Source organism: Enhydra lutris, unplaced genomic scaffold (assembly GCF_002288905.1).
Source record: "Enhydra lutris kenyoni isolate GAN:26980312 unplaced genomic scaffold, ASM228890v2 scaffoldscaffold19, whole genome shotgun sequence".
NCBI classification, from domain to species: Eukaryota; Metazoa; Chordata; class Mammalia; order Carnivora; family Mustelidae; genus Enhydra; species Enhydra lutris.
Window position 1 is genome coordinate 4,481,343 of NW_019154103.1, and position 23,501 is coordinate 4,504,843.

At 34.9% G+C, this 23,501-nt stretch overlaps 1 protein-coding gene across 1 annotated transcript in view; it reads right to left on the reverse strand.

Annotated features, from left to right (window-relative positions):
- LOC111148283 (adaptor related protein complex 3 beta 1 subunit) overlaps positions 1–23,501 on the reverse strand; it is a 278,207-nt gene that overhangs the window by 108,241 nt on the left and 146,465 nt on the right. The window contains exons 15-17 of the mRNA XM_022504764.1: positions 14,642–14,818; positions 1,127–1,313; positions 46–176 (exon numbers count right to left, since the gene is read on the reverse strand). Of these exons, the coding sequence (XP_022360472.1) occupies positions 46–176; positions 1,127–1,313; positions 14,642–14,818 (495 nt within the window). The remainder of the gene's footprint in view (positions 1–45; positions 177–1,126; positions 1,314–14,641; positions 14,819–23,501) is intronic.

A 23,501-nucleotide genomic window follows, 5' to 3' on the forward strand; every position in this document is an offset into this window, starting at 1 on the left:
ATCTCCCACTGCTTGACAAAATTAATTTCAGAAAGGTCAACTTACCAACTCTATTACTTCTACGTTTCGAACTGATGGGTCCGGCGCCACCTCTGGCCAATTAGATAATTCCAGGTACCCCTTAGCTTTAGTGTTGAGAGTATGAGATAAAGTGCCTAGCTGGAAATGATCCCTATCTATTAAAATAGAGGAAAATATAAAATAAACAATATGAGCTGTATCTAACAGAGAACAATCCTAATCAGAGCTCAAGGTAATTGGCATATTACCTCAAATGTCAAGGAATAAATATAAACTAGGAAGCTCTTCATAGGTCAAAAAACTGATTTCAGTCCATAGATTACAATAATCTCTCCCATAATGGTCAATAAAAAAGCTAATCAGTCAGTGTGTTTAGAGGTGTTGCTCTGAAATGTAGCTTCTCTAAAAATTACTTTACTGTGAATATTAAGAATGACAGCACAGTTAAACAATCCATATACATGTCTTAGCACAAACACATCCAGAATTTTAATAGTTTTTCTACAAAACTGAACTGTTTTTTATCACCAGCAATTAAATAAGAAACAATATGAAAACCAGGGTATATAATTGTTTGATTCTAATTTTAATGGCTACTTGTTAAACTGATAAAATAATTACTCTTTCTAAAAACCTGGGAAAAATAAGTCAACTTCCATCTTTGAAAAACAAATTTATATATAAAGGGATATTTTTATGAAATAACCCTTCCTAGAAAAGTTTTGTTAGTATACACAGAATATTTAATTAGTAACAACTCACCATTAAGGTAAAAATTAGATTCCTTATTAAATAAAGCTATTTAAAATAGAAATGAAGTCAATGTCTAGTAGAACAACACAGCTTTATTATTCAGCTAAACTGTTTAGTAAGAATAAAATCAAAAGAATGAAATTATTTAGGTAAATAAAGCATGTAAAGATATACACCTTAATATAAAGGTTGCTCTAGAGAACACATTGAATAGAAAGCATACTGTTTTTATACATTTATATAGGTTAATCACTTACATTTTTTAACAGATAAATTTTAAATGTATTAGAAATTGGGGCATATTTTCATAATTTTTTAGGTAATATATTTTGCAGTTATATTCTGATAATACCTTTAAAAGGAGATTCAAGCAGTGGTGCAGGTTTTTGTGCTAGGAATATTTTTTTGGCATATTTACTTAGAGCTCCACTCTTCTCATTCGGAACAATAAGCTGCCTAATAAATCTTGTACGGTCTCTGATGTCGTAGTTTTGATCATACTTGCCGAGATTTAATATGTACTGGGTAAGCAATTTTGTCTGTTGGAAAAAAAACAGAACAAGATGAGAATACAGTTATTTATGATTATTGATAACTCTGGATAAACATATTTAAAGAGGTAATAAAAATGAATGGTTATGTCAAACAAATGTTGTTCCGTAGGGAATATGCATTTCTAACGCTGCAAATGGAATTTTGAAGCCAAAGCACATGTCCTCTTCAGTATTGGGGAGGTGAATGCTGAGTACTGAGAAGCAGCCATGTGCTAGATTATTAAACTGCTGAAGTGGAAAGAAAGGCATCATTAAAAAAATAATCATATATGGCAAACCCGCTGAAGGGTCTACGTGAGAATAATGAATGTGGAAATACAACTAAAAACATGGCACTCAAAACTTAATCGGAAAAATATGCAGGACATCAAAACATCAGAGAGTATTAGGGGGCTGGCAAACTGCTTCTCCTGAGGTGTGTTTTATGAAGAGATACTGTCCCTGGCATAAGCAGTGTCTGCACTCTGACTGCACTCAGTTACTTTACCCTGAATTATGACCCATTAAAGCAGACACATGAATCACTGAACTGGATTACTGCAAATTATTTGCAGTGCATTTAGCTGTTACTTTTTCATAAAAGCAAGCTGCTGATGCCCTCTAAAAACTAGGATAAAAGACTCCTTCCATTTTTTTCCCATGCTGCTTATAGCCTCTAGTAATATTGGTCATTTATTTATTTATGTAAGGCAGCAACTTATTATAGTAGCTTTTACACTGTAATAAGATTTCCAAAGTCAATTTCTGAATGTACTACATTAACATACATTGAGATAATTTTAATAGTAATTAAACCAAAATCGAAATGTTATCAAAATAGGTTTGTATTTTAAACTCGTTATTTTATTGAAAAAGCATAGTTTTAATTTAGATTACATAAATACAATTATAGCTATAAATTAAATAGGATTCATAATACATGGAAAAAAGAAACATCTACACTAGAACATTTTGTAGACGTTAGAAATGCATACAAAACAAATCAATCAAGTAAGGCAGAGCTAAAGACAATTCTAGAACAATAAGTCAAAGTACACAAATGGTGTGGTAAACTTTTACAGTTATAATTGGTTAAGATAATTGATTTGGATAGAAAGCAACCTTCTTGCAGTAATAACGTACTTAAAAAAGCATTAACCTAGTTCCAATAAAGCAGAACTATAAAAAATAAAAGGGAAAAATGTTAATAGAGCTATTCTGAATTTGGTTACCAGTAATTGCTATTCGCTAATTACTAGACCAACACTGTTGGTTCAACTATAGATAAGAAAAATTCTATGATTCATTTTTAAAAACAATTACCAAAATATTCACCAAATGAGGAATGCAGCTCAAAACCAAGCGACGTGTCCTGGACTAGGTTATTAGCTTTCTGAGAAAGGCTAGGAAATATACTAACCATCAGTTTTCTCAAATGCACAGTGAGAATTTACAACCAGGGTAACTCTGAAGTCCATCTGAGTGTGGTGATTTAGAAGATGCAATTAAAATAAATCAGAGAAATAAAATAAGTCTGTTCATTACAATGATTTCCTAAAAACTTTTATTCCAATATAGTTAACATACAGTGTTATTTAGTTTCAGGTGTACAATACAGTGACTGAATGATTTTTTTCCTTTTTGAGCTAGTGGAGTGATGTATTTTGCTTCTATGTCTGGTCCCCAAAATTAATTTTTAGGAAATTAAACTATTTCAATATATTTACAGATACTATCAAGAGTTAGGGAATTTTCAGGATTAAAGTTTTATAATTTTTAAAGTATGCATTTATTGACTGCAAAACTTGTTTGATTATATTGGTGGGCTTATAAAAACAGTTTTTTAAACATCCATTTTCAAAATGAAAATTCTTTCTAAAAGATAAAAACCTATCTATGTATAATGATGCATTAAAAACAATAATTATTCACCATATACTCATATACTTCAATCAGTTTCTTTGGAGTACCTAATACTAATTACTAATGACTAATACTAAGTCATTGATACTTCTCTTAAGAACATATTTCTACATGGTCTTATCGTGAACTATTTTTAAAAAATAAGACTGCCCACAATCCTTCTGAATTTTATGATCAATAATCATGAAATTGTTGACATCTTCAACTTACTCTTTTCTATAGACCATAATATTTTTAATGAAGAAAACACCCTCTTTACAGTATTAAACAATCTGGTCAGCAAAAAGAAAACTCTATAGATAGAAGCATATTCTCATCATGCTTTCTTTCATGCTGACATCTGTAAAAATATCAAGCCCATATACTTAACTTTTACCCCTCCAATTTTTTTTGATAATTATTTCTATGAGACAAAACTTTTAAGTCATTCTCTATTTACACTTTTAAAAATATTTCACCAAATTTAGAAAATGCAAAAATTACCTTCTCAATATCATTTCACTCTAATACAAAGTAAAAGCTCCATCAAAATAAGTCTTTATATTAGTTGAGATACTGCAAATGACAGAACTTCTAAAGTAAATCTTGAGGTCTTAACATTTAACTTGAAGGGATAAATTTCAATAACTCCCTGCTTGAAAGATTTGTTTTCAAGAATTGCCATTTGCTAAAATTTTCAGAAGTTGAAGGTTTCTGGCATTCAGTTGGTAAATGCTTTAAAGATTTCCAATTGATTCTGAATCAAAACCTAACAAATAGATGTTTTGCTTACTCCCATCCCCTCCCTTGTTTTTTTTTTTTTTTTTAAAGATTTTATTTATTTATTTGACAGAGCGAGAGATCTCAAGTAGAGAGGCAGGCAGAGAGAGAGAGAGAGGGAAGCAGGCTCCCTGCTGAGCAAAGAGCCCGATGCAGGACTCGATCCCAGGACCCTGGGATCATGACCTGAGCTGAAGGCAGCGGCTTAACCCACTGAGCCACCCAGGCGCACCCCCCCCCTTGGTTTTAAAAAAGAAAGCCAACATAGGATGGTTAGGTTAATTTACAAAGCAGTTTTTCACAAATCATGTTTTTAGGATCCATTTGGTAATATGCAGCAAAAAAACTGTACAAGAGTGCATACTGTTATACGTAAGTATGTGTTTTTAGTATTAGCTTCATGACAAGAATTCTATAGTCCAATTAAACTATATATAACAAATATCAGTATATTTGAACATTATAATTTTATTTCAGTAGACAGAACAAACAGAAATGGTTTATGTGCACCACAACCAATTCCCAAAATGCTTCTCTTCCAGTTTTCTTAATTTATTAAGAAATTGATTTTACCATGACAACATTTTTAGCAAAACCAAGTAATTTTATCTTCCATGTTGACCTCTTAAATTTACAAAAGCATTTACAACACTTTTGACAGAATAAACTTCCAAAAGCTTTGCTTTGATTCCATTTATAGCACTGACAGAGCAAACATACAAAAGCTTTGAGTGAAAAAAGTCAACCTATTATTGGAATTAATTGATTCTCTATTTTAAAACTAGCATTGTGTAGGTCCTTTTTCTGCTAATGGAGCCAATACAGAAACAGTTACTGCTTCATTTTTTATATGTGCAAAAGAGAACTTGGAATATAAAATGAAGAAAATCAATTTTTAAAAAGTTACTTAAATGAGATCCTGTATCACAGAGAGATATGTAACATCTTCTGTGCCTGTAAATATTTGTGATCTTGAGACACAACCTTCTTAAAATAACTCTTAGGCTTTTTAAATAGATGCTGATGCTTTTTTAAGCAGATACATTTTATCTTTTGGTGGTTGTGTGGTCAGTGATACCACTGCAACTCTCAGAGTGGATGGTAAATACTGATAAACATTTTGTGCATATTAAATACCAAGAAAGAAATTCAGTACTTAGTTAAGTATACACTTCCATTTTTAAGAACTGATTGCTGCTGGATTTATAACAAAATAAAGGAAGAACTACCAAATAATAATATAAATAGGCTTTAGATTTACACTGCATGATAAATGACAAAAGAACTGAAGTGAGTATTCTGACCACTCACCAATGATCTATGGCAGGACTGTCTCCTGCACATATTTCATCTACAACCAGTCCCAACCTTCCCACGTCTTCCTTTGACTCCATCCACTGACAACTTGGGAGTTTCAAGCTCTGCACAGACCATAGCATAACCTGCTGGTACAAGATGCCAGCAGATGAAACACTTCAACACTTATCTCACCACCACTGAAAAAGGAAGGATTTAGCTTTTTCCTATTTGCCCTGTTAGGCACAATCAGCACACATTCTGTACGCCGCTCTAAAAGAGAAATTACTTATGTTATATCCCAAAAAGGTTGGAAAAAGAAAGTCTTTCTGATTTAAATGTCTTACATATTAAAATGAAATCTCTTGTTTGTTGAACCTGTGTTTCCATGTCATTAGACAAAACTACAGCAGAGGTTAAAAGTACAATACAGAAGTCTACAAACTTTCTCTGTCCTATTTTAACATAACAATTAATAACAAAAAGGAAGAATTTGGAGCAAACCCTAAACTGCATAGGACACACAGACAACAAACCTATATTAAGTCTGTCCTGGATAACAGTGGCAAAGAAAGTAAACAATGGTTAAATAAATAATCAGCATTTTAAGATAACCAAAGACTGAATCCAAAACCAGATGGGACATTATTATTTTAAATAGGTTTTACTCACAAAATTATGAAACAAAGAGAATAATACAATGCACCTCGATAACAGAAACATTAATAACTTGTTAAATTTTGATTACACATTATTTTTTTCTGCTTAGATTTAAGGGACTGTGACTGGTATCAACTAACAGCTAATGCTATCCAGACACTACACCAATTACATTCCTTTCAGACTGACTCTAAGTCAGGGGGACATAGGAAAATGACTTTTGGGGAATGCTACATAAAAATCTGAAAAATCATTACTTGAAAAAACTTCTTAAAATATGAGCATAATATTTTTAACTAAACACTCTAACAAGTAATAAACTGATAAATATTTGCTCAAATAGCTTTCTTCAAATGTTTATTAAGTCAGCACAAAATAATAAAAAAGGTATCTCAAAATATAGTCCTAAAATCAGCTGAGATATCCTCTTTAAGGAAAATAAAAAAGTACACAGAATTTAGCATTTAGCAGAGCGAAGATTAATATTAGTTCCATATAGCTCTTATTTTGAAAAAGAAAGATATTGGCAAATGGTTTGGTAAATGAAAGAAAGCTACATAGAATTCTTAACCTATACCAGAGGGAAATCTAAGCAGTACCAGTGTTCCACGTAATCAATTTCATCATTTCACAACCAACCAGGATGAAATTTCCTGAACTTAACAGTATCCATATTTTTGTCAACTTGAAAAGTTTTCTGTAAGTTCTTTCCTTATACGCTATATTTGCTTGAGTTTTTTAATGCCAAGAAAATACATCCAAAAAAGGGTAGCGATGTTACTACACAGAGCTTGAGCCCCTTTTGTTGTCATGTTAAGTCATGCTGGGGGCAGAGACCAATTTCTCCAAAGACTTGAAATCACAGGGCAAGAGATAATTTGTGTCATTATTTTTTTTGTTAAGATTTTATTTATTTACTTATTTAGAATGCAAACTGGGGGGAGGCAGATGGAGAGGAGGAAAGAATCTCAAGCAAATTTCAAGCTGAGTGCAGAGCCCAAAGTGGGTTTCAATTCCAGGACCCTGAGATCATGACCTGAGCCAAAACCAAGAGACGGATGCTCAAATGAATGAGGCACTCAGACACCCCAAGAGGGAATTTGTTTATAACTTCAGGAAGGATCCCCAAAATATAATTATGATTTATGAAATTTCTTACTAAGAATCTTACTAAAGAGTCCAAAAAGCAATACAAAGAAAATACAAGTATTAAAGATACTCAATGACTCACTCTTTTTTCTATGGCAGAAAAGCAGAAACCCGTCTCACAGAAAATGAGACAGTTACTTAAATGAATTATATTTATACATGTCAATATTTTAAAAACATGGTATTACATGAAAAAAAGTAGGTTACAAGAGTATGCAAGCAAAATTTCAAAACCCACAAACCAGTAACATAGTACACAGATATATACTCGTGTAATAAACATGTAAAACAACACAAGACCGAAGCGCACCACCAATATGACAGCAGCTACCAATGGGGAGGAAAATACGGTATGAACAGGAACTTGAAGATTTACTTTTATTTATTATACTCCCTTAAAAAAACAACAATTATGGTGAAAATACTGACTTAATCTTAGTGGTAGATACATATGTATTCATACCATTTTGCACTTTTCTATAGGTTTGCATTATTCTACAATGAAAAAGAAAAACATGAGTCAAACAGAACATTTATATTACTTATCACTACATTTAAAAGATTACAGGAAGTTTAAAAACAAATGCACCCATTATTCACTAACTTTTAATCGCTATTAACCAGTTTAATCAACTCCTAGTTTTCTCTCTCAGTAGACTATTTCAAGGAAGTCATGCTCAACCTTTACACTTATGTCTTAAGAGCTATAGAGCTTCAGCAACTTCAGCTGATTTCAAAGTTCAGGTTCTCCACCTGTATAACAGTGAAATTATTCTCCTTGTACGAGTATTCTAATAGCATTTTCTACTCTTGATAATCATATCTAACAATTTTTTCTTCATAATAAGAGAAATTTTCACCACCCTTTTTTCAGTGGGGTAAACCCAAATGGAGTGCTTTTACTCATGAGAATAGATATTCCAATAAAGGGATTAATTCCCTTACTATAAACAATAATATTCTCTAAGAATAATCCAGCAGCTGGTTAGCAGTATAAACTAGGAATACAAAAAAAGCATAATAACTAACATGGATTAAGCACTAATATGATCCAGGAAATCCTAATGCTTTACCTGGACTGTCTCCTTTAATCTTTTTAATAAATTTGTGAGGTAGAGACAGTAGTTGTGCTCTTAATTATTTTGAAAAAGTACATTTGTTCCAATTCAGTTTTATAATGTCAATTTTGTGTTTGCCTGGGCATGATTTTGTCTGCAAGAAATACTAGGTGAAGATAGAGAATGGCTACCAGCTGAACTGGGCTTTGTAGGAATGACAAAACATACTAACCTCAAACATCTACCTCACAGAAGAAGAGAATTAGTGATATAGAAGACCAAATGATGAAAAATAAAGAAGCTTAGAAGAGAGATAAACTACTACTGGATCATAAAGGGAGAATTCGAGAGAGAAGTGATACCGTAAGATGAAAAAATATTAGAATAATTGGGATCCCTGAAGAAGAAAAGAGAGAGGGGAAGAAGGTATACTGGACTAAGTTATAGAGTAGAACTTCCCTAATTTGGGGAAGGAAACAGGCATCAAAATCCAGGAGGCACAGAGAACCCCCCTCAAAAATCAATAAAAATAGGTCCACACCCTGTCATCTAATATTAAAACTTACTAGTCTTAGTGACAAAGAGAAAATCCTGAAAGTAGCTCAGGACAAGAAATCTGTAACATACAACGGTAGAAATATCAGATTGGCAGCAGATTTATCCATAGAGACCTGGCAGGCCAGAAAGGACTGGCAATGATATAATCAGAGCACTAAACAAGAAAAGTACGGAGCCAAGAATACTATATCCAGCTAGGCTGACACTGAAAACAGAAGGAGAGATTAAAAAAAAAAAAAAAAACAACACTTCCAGGACAAACAGCAACTAAAAGAATTTACAAACACCAAACCAGCCCTACAGGAAATATTGAAAGGGGTCCTCTTAGCAAAGAGAGAGCCAGAAGTAACATAGACCAGAAAGGAACAGAGATAATATACAGTTATAGTCACCTTATGAACAATACAATAGCACTAAATTCATATTTTTCAATAATTACCCTGGATGTAAATGGACTAAATGCCCAATCTAAAGACACAGGATATCAGACTGGATAAAAAAACAAGGCCCATCAAAATGCTATCTGCAAGAGACTCATTTTAGACCCAAAGACACCTCCAGATTTAAAGTAAGCAGGTGGAAAAACATTTACCATGCTAATGGACATCAAAAGAAAGCTAGGATGGAATTCCTTATATTGGAAAAACTAGATTTTCAACCAAAGACTATATAATAAGAGATGAGGAAGGACACTATATCATACTTAAGGGTCCGTCCAACAAGAAGATCTAACAATTTTAAATATCTATGCCTCTATCATGGGAGCAGCCAATTATATAAACCAATTAATAACAAAATCAAAGAAACACAACAATAATATAATAATACTAGGAGACTTTAACACCCCCCCATCACAAAATGGATAGATCAACTAAGCAAAAGATCGAAAAGGGAATGAAGGCATTAAATGACACACTGGATGAGAAGGATGTTACTGATATATTCAGAACACTCTATCCCAAAGCAACAAAATACACATTCTTCTCTAGTGCACATGGAACATTCTCCAGAATAGATCACATCCTGGGTCACAAATTAGGTCTCAACGGGTACCAAAAGATCAGGATCATTCCCTGCATATTTTCAGAACACAATGCTTTGAAACTAGAATTCAATCACAAGAAGAAAGTTGGAAAGAACTGAAATACATGGAGGCTAAAGAGCATCATGAGTCAACCAGGAAATTAAAGAAGAATTAAAATATTCATGGAAAAAAATGAAATGAAAACACAAGTTCAAAATCTTTGTGATACAACCTAAACCTAAAGGAGCTGGACAAAAAACAGCCAATAAAGCCTAAAACCAGCAAGAGAAGAGAATAAGGACTAGAGCAGAAAACAGTAGAACACATCAACAAATCTAGGAGCTGGTTCTTTCAAAGAATTAATAAGATTGATAACCCCCCGGACAGATTTATCCAAAAGAAAAGAGAAAGGACCCAAATAAATAAAATCACAGAGGAAAGAGGAGAGAACACAACCAACACCAAAGAAATGCAAACAATTACAAGAACATATTATGAGCAACTGTAGGTCAACAAATTAGGCAATCTGGAAGAAATGGATGCATGCCTAGAGATGTATACACTACCACAACTGAACTAGGAAGAAACAGAACACCTGAACAGACCCATAACCAGTCAGGAAATTGAAGCAGTCATCAAAAAACTCCCAACAAACAAGAGCCCAGGACCAGATGGCTTCCCAGGGGAATTCTACCAAACATTTAAAAAAGAATTAATACCTATTCTCCTGAAACTGTTCCCAAAAAATGGAAACGGAAGGAAAACTTCCAAACTTATTTTATGAGGCCAGCATGACTTTGATCCCAAAACCAGACAAAGGCCCCCATCAAAAAGGAGAATGACAGACCAATATCCCTGATGAATATGGGTACCAAAATTCTCCCTGATGAATATGGGTACCAAAATTCTCAAGTGTCAGGATATAAAATAAATGCACAGAAATCAGTTGCATTTCTACACACCAATAAAAATACAGAAGGAGAAATTAAGGGGTAGATCCCATTTACAACTGCCCCACAAAACATAAGATACCCAGGAGTAAAATCTAACCAATGGGGCAAAGAATCTGGACTCAGAAAACTCTAGAATACCCACGAAAGAAATTGAAGAAGACGCAAAGAAATGGAAAAACACTCCATGCTCATGGATTAGAGGAACAAATATTGCGAAAATGTCTATGCTACCTAGAACAACCTATGCATTTAATGCAATTTCTATTAAAAAAAACACCTTTTTTCACAGAGCTGGAACCAGGAAAGACCCTGAATAACCAGAGGAGTGTTGAAAAGAAGAGCAAAGGTTGCAGCATCACAATTCCAAACTTCAAGCTCTATTACAAAGCTGTAATCATCAAGACAGTATGGTACTGGCACAAGAACAGACAGATAGATATTTAACAGAATAGAGAACCCAGAAATGGATCCTCAACTCTATGGTCAACTAATCTTCAACAAAGCAGGAAAGAATGTCTAACAGAAAAAAGACAGTCTCTTCAACAAATGGTGTTGGGAAAATTGGACAGCCACGTGCAGAAGAATGGAACTGGACTATTTCCTTACACCACACATAAAAATAGTCTAAAAATGGATGAAAGACTCAATATGAGATAGGAATCCATCAAAATCCTTGAGGAGAACACAGGCAGCAACCTCTTTGACTTCAGCTGCAGCAACTTCTTCCTAGAAACATCACCAAAGGCAAGGGAAGCAAGGGCACAAATAACCTATTGGGACTTCATCAAGACCAAAAGCTTTGCACAGCAAACAGCTGACAAAACCAAAACACAACCAACAGAATGAGAGAAGATGGTTGCAAATGACATATCAGATAAAGGGCTAGTATCCAAAATCTATAAAGAACTTATCACTTTAAGAATTCAACACTTGGGGCGCCTGGGTGGCTCAGAGGGTTAAAGCCTCTGCCTTCAGCTCCGGTCATGATCTCAGGGTCCTGGGATCGAGCCCCGCATCGGGCTCTCTGCTCAGCGGGGAGCCTGCTTCCTCCCCTCTCTCTCTCTCTGCCTGCCTCTCTGCCTACTTGTGATCTCTGTCTGTCAAATAAATGAATAAAATCTTTAAGAAAAAAAAAAAAAGAATTCAACACTTAAAGAACACATAATCCAATAAAGAAATGGACAGAAGAACAGACATTTCTGCAGAGACATCCAAATGGCCAACAGAGACATGAAAAAGTACTCAACATCACTCAGCATCAGGAAAATACAAATCAAAACCACAATGAGATACCACCTCACACCAGTCAGAATGGCTAAAATTAACAGGTCAGGAAATGACAGACGTTGGCAAGGATGCGGAGAAAGGGGAACCCTCCTACACCATTGGTGGGAATATAAGCTGGTGCAGCCACTCTGGAAAACAGTATGGAGGTTCCTCAAAAAGTTGAAAATAAAGCTACCCTATGACCCAGCAATCGCACTACTGGATATTTACCCCAAAGAAACAAATGTGATCCAAAAGAGCATGTGCACCCCAATGTCCACAGCAGCCAAACTATGGACAGCCAAACTATAGCTAAACTATAGTTGTTCATCAGCAGATGAATGGATAAAGAAGATGTCATATATATACATAATGGAATACTATGCAGCCATCAAAAAAAATGAAATCTTGGGGTGCCTGGGTGGCTCAGTTGTTAAGCAGCTGCCCTCGGCTCAGGTCATGATCCCAGAGTCCTGGGATTCGAGCCCCATGTCAGGCTCCCTGCTTGGCGGAAAGCCTGCTTCTCCCTCTGCCACTCCCCCTGCTTGTGTGCTCTCTCTCTCTTTGTCAAATAAATAAATAAATAAGATCTTAAACAAACAAAAAAGAAATCTTGTCATTTGCAATGACATGGATGGAACTAGAGGGTAGTATGCTAAGCAGAGTAAGTCGATCAGAGAAAGACAATTATCATATGATCTCACTGATATGAGGAATTTGAGAAACAAGACAGGATCATAGGGGAAGAGAGGAAAAAATGAAACAAGACAAAACCAGACAGGGAGATAAACCATAAGAGACTGTTAATCTCAGGAAACAAACTGAGGATTGCTGGAGGGAAGAGGGGTGGGAGGGATGGGGTGGCTGGTTGATGGACACTGGGAGGGTATATGCTCAGGTGAGGGCTGTGAATCGTGTAAAACTTATGAATCACAGACCTGTACCCCTGAAACAAATAATACATTATATGTGAATTTAAAAAAATAAGATAAGAAATTAAAAAAACAGAATAGTTAAAAAATCAACAATTTAACAAAAGTATCTAAAGCCTAATTCCATTTGCAAAATCTCTCACAGAATTCTAGCAAGTTTTTGTAAAACAGAGTTTCAAAAAAAACCTTTGGTCTTTTTTCACAGAATTGAACAAAAAAAATTCATCTACAATGTAAAAAAAAATTAATAACTTAGATCTCAGGTCATGATCTCAGGGTCCCAATAACTAAATAATTCATTAACAATTCTGGAATGCTCACTGAGGCATCTAAGCCACAGGAAATTCAGACCTACAAATAAATATCAGGACTTCATGGCAAACCAGTCCCTAAGCACTGTGGCTTGGTCTCCTTAATCCATTTTTCAAGATGGCTAAAATAAAAACGAAAACAAGTTTTTACATTTAGATCAAGTAAATCATTTTAGTCTCTGTGTCATATCCAACAGATATGAACCCTACAACTTAAAAATGCTGTCAAGTTGATGGTGATTAAAAACTACTCTTTAATGCTTAGTTTACCAATTCTTTCAAGACCCCTTTTCTTGAGAAATGAGAAACTGGAGAACAGAGCACAACCCTACAGACACTGCCACTCATCTACTTTTATATTTAATCATTTAATAAATAATGAGTTATGTAAAAATGCATATGAAAACTTGGCATGTTTTCTAAACATCATTATGCTTTTACCAGTAGGTGGTGAAGTCAATTCGTGGTTATCTAGAAGTATCATTCTAAAATATACAATAGAACACTTCAGAAACTGAGCTCCAAAACTTCATTTAATAATAAAGCTCAAGAAAATATGTCCAAGTGCAAGCTATGTTGTCTTCAAATTCAAAAGATATGGAATACACTTCACAATTTCTGAACAAAAAGTACTACTTTTCCATTATTGTTTCCTTATAGCTACAAACACAGCCAAAAACAGAACCTTCATTTAGTTGTGTAAGACATAACTACTTTAGGTCTGGATTAACATTCTAATTTTGTATTAATTTTACAATAACCTAGAAACTAGATACATTTAGAATAGCCAATTCTAGGTGTTATAATGACTTTCACAATACTACATGGATTTAGAGTATTAGGTTAACATGGTGTTTTATCAATAAACAAGATACAACAAACATAGCTGATTCATGACTCTCACTGCTCTCCTCTTTTCCTACTTGAGGGGCACCTGGGTGGCTCAGTCGGTTAAGCTCTGCCTTTGGCTCAGGTCATAATCCCAGGGTCTCAGGGTCCAGCAACACGTCAGACTTCCTACGAAGAGTGTGCTTTTCCCTCTCCCTTTGTCCCTCCCCCAACACACACTCTCTCTCTGTTCGCTCTTTCTCAAATAAATAAATAAAATCTTTAAAAAAAAAAAAGTTTTATCCTTCACAAAACCTTCTCTCATTGTTCACCTCATTCTACTTCAGACTTTCAATAACTTTCTCCTCTGAAGTTCCACTATATCTTAATACTTCTATTATACTGGTTACCACATACTATTTCAGTTGTGTTTTTCTCCCCTATTAGACCAGAACATTATCTCTGTGCACCACTACCTTCTAATATAGAACCTTAAAGAAACAGACACCTAGTAATTGTTGAATGGACAAACTAATGCATGAACAGACCTTAGCTACTTCATTACAGTAAAGAGGAAAGTAGGTGTCACATAGGTAGACTAAGATTTAGACTCTTACCTGTCTGGAGTTGGTCAAATACAATTTTGTTCCCAGATTTAAAATCTGCAGTTTTACCAGATCATCTTCACTAGTGAAGCTTTTAGCCATCTTCCTCAAAACATCAGGGGCAATTTTAGGAACTCGTTCACAGTTTTCTCCAATTAGCCAAAGAATACTTGCTCTAGCCACAGGAACCTAACATGGGAAGCAGATTATATAGTTACAAATAAGATAATCACACTCACTCCTTGACAATAACATAGAAAAGGCTCTAAATATAATAAAGGTTTTATATCCACTCACGTAATATGTATACCCAGGAAGTGTACTTTTAGTTATGGGTTTTCCTTAGTTATCAAAAATAAACACCCAGGAATTATCATCAAAACTGATTTCAGAGATAATGCCTTAGAAAACATTCACAGAGAAAAAACCATTTGTCTAGAATCTTGATTCTATCATAGATGTACAAGTTCATGCACATTTGTTTATGCATTACTGGTGCTGCTTTTGTCCTATAATAGCAGTGGTAGGTAAGTACAGTTGATCCTTGAACAATACAGGTTTGAACTATAGTGAGTCTTTACTAACGATTTTTTTCAATAAATATAGCACAATACTGTAAACGTATATTCTCTTCTTTATGATTTTCATAATAACATTTTCTATTTTCTGGCTTATTGTAAGAACTCAAGTTTGTAATATATGCAACATACAAAGCATGTGTTAATCAACTGTTTATGTTATTGGTAAGGCTTCTAGTCCACAATAGGCTATCAGCACTTAAGTTTTTGGGGAGTCAAAGTTAAACCTGGATATTTCACTGTAGGAAGGAAGGTGTTAAAGCTGAAAATATTCACTATATAGCAATTTTAGAAAAGGTTTTCTGACTTCTGCTCTAAGGCACTGGTTAATAAACCTCAATGCCCATAAAAATCATCCAGAATTCTTACTAAAACTACAGGGTTTTGGTATCAGGTCCAAGCAGTAGCTCTGTTATGGGGCCCAGGAATTTACATTTTATGAAGCATCACAGATGATTTCTAAGATGGGAGGCCTGCAAACCATGTTTTGAGAATCCACTGGATAACAGAAAGAAAGAAATAGATTCATTAAAGACCATGATTTCAAATTAAAACTCTTACTATCCTCTATATATTTGCATCTACAGTACTGGGGATATATAAAACTGACAAAATCATCAAAGTATACTTATAAAATCACGAATCCTGGTCTATTAGTTGGTCATCAACAAAAGAAACAAGGATAAGATAAATCTGCCCGATACTGTATTTTGGCATTTTATTTTTTAATAAAGTACATTTCAATATAATTTGTTTTTTTTTAATTGCTTTGCTACAAATTGGAAACCATCCATCAGCACCATTAAGACCAACATTTTAGAGTATGCAAATTAGTTTTATTACTATTTGTTTATTTGTATCCTTTCTTACTCCAAAAGAGATTTGAAGGGGTATGTAAATTAGTTTTTGTGAACATTTTCACCTACTATAGAAAATCTGCTTTTCATAATAAATGAAAAAGCCAATGACTATCATTAAGAGGTAGCATCACAAGAAGAGATAATAGTCTTTTTATGAAATCCTTTCCAATTCCTCAAATAAAGTCCTAATATTTTCAATACTGTTTCACAGGTGTACAGGGCATAAGTGCTGAAGAAGAAAGGGAGAGTAGGGACCTTTGCACAACTAAAATTTTATCGCAATATCCACCACCTCAAATTCTTTCAGAACACTCATTTTATGAAATAGTATAAAATTACTAAGACATTCCTTTTTTTTTTAAGATTTTATTTGACAGACAGAGATCACAAGTAGGCAAAAAGGCAGGCAGAGAGAGGAGGAACCAGGCTCCCTGCTGAGCAGAGACCCGCCCCCCGCATGCGCTCAATCCCAGGACCCTGGGATCATGACCTGAGCCGAAGGCAGAGGCTTTAACCCACTGAGCCACCCAGGCGCCCCTACTAAGACATTCCTAACTTGGGTGTTTCACCAGAAGCAAAATGAGGTCATCTGAAAGCTTTAAAACCAAAGTATGGGGGCACCTGGGTGGCTCAATGGGTTAAAGCCTCTGCCTTCCACTCAGGTCGTGATCCCAGAGTGCTGGGATCGAGTGCCGCATCGGGTTCTCTGCTCAGCAGGGAGCCTGCTTCCTTTCCTCTCTCTTCTGCCTACTTGTGATCTCTGTCTGTCAAAAAAATAAATAAAATCTTAAAAAAAAAAAACACCAAAGTATGTATTTTCACATACTATGACAATAGCATTATCTATAAATTAATATTAGAATGAGCTTTAGTAACAAAGAAGAAATCACAGTATTCATGTAATAAGTTTAGTAAGTATAAATAATACATATAGTAATAAATGCTATTATAAATCTATTCATGAAGTATGATAAAACTGATATCCCTACTGTATACTGACTGTGGAAAGAGGTTATTTCTAATGTTCCAAAGGCTATATTGCATTAAAACCTTATTCCCAATCTATTATTTTAAATTGGGCTAAAGAATAGTAATTGAGTGGTACATTAAATTTTCTAGCATGAAGCAATTCAAGTTGCCTGACTTCATGAAAGGTACCTCTAAATAAGAATATATGTACAGGGGCACCTGGGTGGCTCAGTGGGTCAAGCCTCTGCCTTCAGCTCGGGTCATGGTCTCAGGGTCCTGGGATCGAGGCCCACAACGGGCTCTCTGCTCGGCGGGGAGCCTGCTTCCTCCCTCTCACTCTGCCTGCCTCTCTGCCTACTTGTGATCTCTCTCTCTGTCAAATAAATAAATAAAATATTTTTTAAAAAAAGAATATATGTACAACTTCAGATTTTGGTTATGCTAGATTTACTTTTCTTAAATATTTTATTATATACTACTAGTATAAAAATTAGAATTCTAGGACATTCTAACCTACCATCCCACTTTAAGTAATTTTCTTCTGGTAACACAGTTATAATTCTTTTTTGCAATTAAGAAGACAATTTCAAAAAGTTTTAAGAGATTGTTTATATTCCTACTTATTAATATACTAAGATTAAAATAATATTTAAACACTCTAAACATTCATAATGCATACATTTAAAATACAATTCTTTGGGAAAAATGAAAATCAATAAATTGTAATGCTCACAATGAAAAATCTCAAGACGGTGGTGGTAGAGGGCAAGGTAATATTCAGAGGTTCTAGAACTGAAGTAATTAAACTTCCAAGTAAACATATTAAAAACTTCAGGAAACTTCTCCACAACAGGAAATAATATCAATATAAAATATATTTATACCAAATTCTTGGTGACAGCAATTTATTAAAAAGCTTAGGAAACTGACAAGCCCAGTGTTTCTGTATGTTTGGCTGCAACCAGAATCCTAAGATTTTCAAATTCCAGCCCTACCTTTCTCTCCCAATTAAGTTACAGGACTCCCATTTGTACACCACTGATAATATGATTCATACCATCACTACTTTCAAAGATTTAAAATCAGAAAATCAGTCACTTTTTGTTCTCCATGGTCTTTTCAATCACAGAATGAACAGGACCACTGAACTAAAACCAAACTAATAATACACATATACAAATTAATAATATATGTATGCATAAGACATAATACTTTTATTATGAACTTCTGCTTTTCAATATTTTCAAAGACAAGTTGGATAGTAAATGACTTTGATTCTTTATTCTAAATGCCCTGATCAAGTGGTTCTAAGTGCACTTTTTAAACCTTCTACAAGAAAGCAGTTTCCACTGTCATTTTAACCCATTAACTTGCCTGCAAAAAATATGATTCCTAGCTGACCACAGCAGTTATAGAAAGATTTTACAGATCACCCTGTAACCAGTTCAATGTAAAAGCTATTATATTTCAACACTAGCCACTGCACAATGCAGTAGTGTAAAATAAATCCTGCAACATCAATTTTATTTATTTAAATTTGTCAAAGGGAAAATCACTAAATATCTAAACAAACTGCATAAAACTAACAAATCAGATCCAATATTCTGTATCTGGACTCAATATGCATTAACACTACAGCATGAATTAAGTTGGGGCAACAGGGCAAGGCTAGTTACCTTGTGAAATGGCAGGCATTCAGGGAGGCACCAGGGCAAAGAGTACATAAAGTGCTATTTCAATACTACTCAGTAGTCTTCACAAAATAACATCTTTTAATTACTCTCTTATGATATTAAGTCCTTATCTGTCCCATAAAACATTGTATGAAACAAACTCTGATAGAGTAATCTTCATGTAGCATGCATTTTATTCTGGAAAAACTGCTCTACAAGCAGTCTTTACTAGACATGAAGTATAGTCCAAAGGATAAATATTCACAATCAAAACATGTAAGTTGACTGTACTACCTACACAGATATAACTTATTCAGTCTGAATTTTAAAAGTAGAATCTAAATTTTAGTTCTCATATTTTCAACTATGTCACTTAATAAATAGTAACTTAATAAATGACAAATGGAATCAAAATCTTGAAACAACAAAAATCTAAGTTCCTTTTTTAGAAAAATCGCATAGCCAACATCTACTGAGTTCTTACCACGCAACTGGCACTGTTTTAAGACTTTACCTGTTTTCTCAGTCTATTATATAACACAAAAACCTGAGAAAGTAGGCTCTACCATTATTCCCACTTGATATATTACAAAACTGGGGCACAAAGAGGTTAAGAAACATGCCCAGCATCTTACAGCTTGTCAGTGGTGGAAGTAAGACTGGAAGTCCAAGTCTGAATCCAGAGTTCACCATGGCTACTGGACAGAGACAAAATGAGTGTTTTATACTAGGAAAAATACCAGCCAGCAAGGCAGGAAGACAGGTTCTGGTCCTGAATCAATCATGTAAATCATGGAGACAAATAACTTGACATCAGTAGGCCTCATTTACTCATTAATCAAATGAAGGATTACTCCTTTGGCCCAGTTCTTCTGCCATGGTGTATAATGGCTCCTTTATGACCTTGTCTGCAGCTTTTCCAAGAGCTGGCTTTTCAGGAGAGCTCTAGACCATTCTCTTGACAATTCCTGCATGTATGCATGTGGGGCATTTCCCCCACCTCCTCAGATCTCTTGTTCTATGGATAAGATGGCCAGAATGGAAAGAGATCTGGCTATCATTTTTGTTACCCCTCCTGGAGGGTAGATGAGCCCAGGATTCCATCCTGATAAAGTGGCTTAAGCACTGAGAGAAAACAAGCTCAAAGTGTCTTCTTGTCCTTTGACATTGTCCAGACTGGCTCTTTCTAACCAGTACTGGTTTAAGATATTACCCTGGGATGTAGGGGGAAATATACAGAAATTCAGGGAAAAAGGTCTCCTTTGAGGCTCTCAGATTTACCTTTCCATTTCAGAATCAATCACTTACCCACATTTAAGAGTCGTTAAGTGCTTGGTCAGAATAATAAAGCCCTGTTTCCTTTTCCACATGTCTGTTACTCTTTAAATAAATAGCTCTCTTAAATATTTGGAGGAAACAGATTCTAGGGATTCAGTCACTCCCCATTCCTGACTTTGAAGTTGCTGTCAGTTATATCCCTCACCACCTTCTTCTGGCATAACTTGTACCACCAATCCCTAATCATTTTTAGGATTCTACATCACAAACTATCTTCCTTGTCCCACTTTCAAACACTTCAACTTCTTCAGATACATTAAGTAAACAGTAACAACTCATCACCTTTTAATTCTCTAAAATTTCAAAATTTTGCTATAGAACTATATATAGTTTTCTTTTAATTATTTGAATCTCCCTTTGAATCACATGCCCAATTTGTTCACTTTTGCTTTCTCTCTTTGCCTTATCAAAATCAGGAGGGGTAGGGCACCTATGTCTGGGTGGCTCTGTCGGTTAAAGGTCCCAATCTTGATTTTGGCTCAGGTCATGATCTCAGAGGTGTGGGATCCAGCACCATGGTAGGCCCCACACTCAGCAGTGAGTCTGCTTCTCTCTCTCATCCTCTCCCTCTGCCCCTCCCCCCACTTGCATGCTCATGCACTCTCTCTCAAATAAATAAATAAATCTTTAAAAAAAGAATCAGGAGGGGTTATCTACTTTATTGTCTTTCCAAAGGAGATTTAAGATGCATTTATCAATTTCAATGATCTTTTTTTGGTATCCTATTTTACAAAATCAACTTTGATCCCTTTTAGACTTTCATGTTTTATTTCACTGTTGCTTTTCAAATTTTTTTTTTTAAGATTTTTAAAAAATTTATTTATTTGACAGAGATCACAAGTAGGGAGAGAGGCAGGCAGAGAGAGAGGGGGAGGCAGGCTCCCCGCTGAGCAGAGAGGCCGATGTGGGGCTAGATCCTAGGACCTTGAGATCATGACCTGAGCCAAAGGCAGAGCCTTAATCCACTAAGCCACCCAGGTGCCCCTCTTTTTCAAATTTCTTAAGACAAACACCAAACTCCTTTATTTCTGGTCTCTTTACATTAAAAATGGTAGCAGTGACCACTTTAGCCATAACCCACACATTTAAAACAAAGTGTTTTCTTTTCCTGTATTTTATATAAAGCTTGTATTTTTTCTTTTAAACCTTCTTTCACCTAGAAGTATATTTCTTACTTCAAAAATTTTCTGGTACCCTTTCAGATTAATTCTAATTTTACTGCTTATGGTTAAAAAACATAAAATCTTTAAGTTTTCTTTATGTCCAAGTACATTCTTGAGTTTTTGTAAATTGTTTCATGAATACACCCATAAAAGTGGGTATTATCTGTTCAAGAAATATAAAATTTTACCTACAGGACTGAATCAAATATGTATTCTCTTTTTAATTACTCTTTATCTTTATGTACATATCTTACTCAAAATCTGGGTATATCAAAATATGAGAGAAGCATATTAAAGTCATCCACAAATTTCACCTTGCATTTTTTTCTTTCCCTTTTTTCCCTTTTCTTTTTTTTTTTTAAAGATTTTATTTATCCATTTATTGGAGAGAGAGAGAGTGTGTGCACAAGCAGAGGGAGTGGCAGAGGGAGAGGCAGGCTCCCCACTGAGCAGGGAGCCTGATGTGGGGCTTGATCCCAGGACCCTGGGATCATGACCTGAACCAACGGCAGATGCTTAACAGACTGAGCCACCCAGGTGCCCCTCTCCTTGCATTTCTAATGGATTTTTCCATTATATATTTATTTGGTTGCCATATTTTTGTGTGCATATAGGTTTATGCCTTTCAGTTTCTTTGTAAATTGTCTTTTTTCATTTTATAATGTTCTTTTTTATCTTCCTGCCTTTTTAAAAAAAAAGATTTTGTTTATTTATTTTGAGAGAGAGAGAGAGAGAAACAGAGAGAGCAAGCACTAGCAGAGGGAGAGGCAAGCAGACTCCCTGATGAACAGAGAGCCCAATGCAGGGATTGATCCCAGGACTTCAGGATCATGACCTGAGCCAAAGGCAGACACCTGACTGAGCCACTAGGCATCCTTCCTTCTGCTTTTAATTAATTTTAAATCTCACTTTCTTGTTCATCTTCACTTAATATCTCTTTTCCTATCTTCTTTTTTCAATCTTTATCACTTTGATTAAGGTGTTATAATTATAAATGGCTAGCTTTTGTTTTTCACTCCAATTTGAAAGTCAGTCTTTTAATGAGAGAATTAAGTCCCTTCATATTTAGGGTAGGATATACTTGGATTTTTACCCTTCCGCCTTACTTTATTATTTTTAAAAATTTATTATTTATTTTACAATTGTTTCCCTTTTTCCCCTTTGAATTTGAAATTCCTATCATACTTCCATATTCTACTAACCATTATCTTCTGACAAAAACAAAACAAAAAACAGGCTTCTGAGTTAATTTTTGTGAGTGGAGTGAGACCGTTTTCCAGTTTCATTGTTCTCCATGTGTTGCTCTAATTCTCCCAGCACCATTTGTTGAAGAGACTATCCTTTTCCCATTGGGTATTCATGAATATTAGTTTGTTGACCATAAATGCCAGGGTTTAATTCCAGGCTCTATATTCTGTTGCATTGGTCTTTATGTCTATTTTTGTGCTAGTACCCTATTACTTTTATTATCATGGCTTTGTAGTATGGTTCGAATCAGGGAGTGCAATACCTCCAGATTTGTTCTTTTTCTCGGGATCTTTTGCCCATTTGGTGTCTTTTGCAGTTCCACACCAATTTTAGGATTGTTTCTTCTATTTCTGTGAAAAATGTGTTTTGTGTTTTGATGGGGATTACATTAAATGGCTTTAAGTAGTATGGCCATTTTAACAATACTAACCCTTCTCATCCATGAATGTGGGTTGTCTTTACTTCTACAGATCTTTCACTTTCTTTTTTTTTTTTTAAAGATTTATTTATTTGACAGAGATTTATCTGCCAGAGACAGGCAGAGAGGCAGGCAGAGAGAGAGAGAGACATAGAAGCAGGCTCCCTGCTGAGCAGAAAGCCCGAGGCTCAATCCCAGAACTCTGGGATCATGACCTGAGCAGAAGGCAGAGGCTTAACCCACTAACCCACTAACCCACCCCAGATCTTTCACTTTCTTATTGAAATTTATTCCTACTCATCTTATTGTTTTGATGCTATTGTGAAGGGGATGGTTTTATTTTTCAGATGATTCATTTCCTGTAAAGGAATGTAACTGATGTCTCTATGTTTATTTTGTACCCTGCCTTGTAACTGAAATCACTGATTAATTCCAACAGTATTTTGACTAACTCTTGGGATTTGCTATATATAGGACTGTATCCTATATCATATTCTTGCATTGCTCCTGATCTCAGGGGAAACGTTTTCTATTTTTTCCCAATGAGTATAATGTTAGCTGTAGGTATGTCATATACAGCCTTTACTATATTGAGATACATTCCTTTTACAACCAATCCATTAAG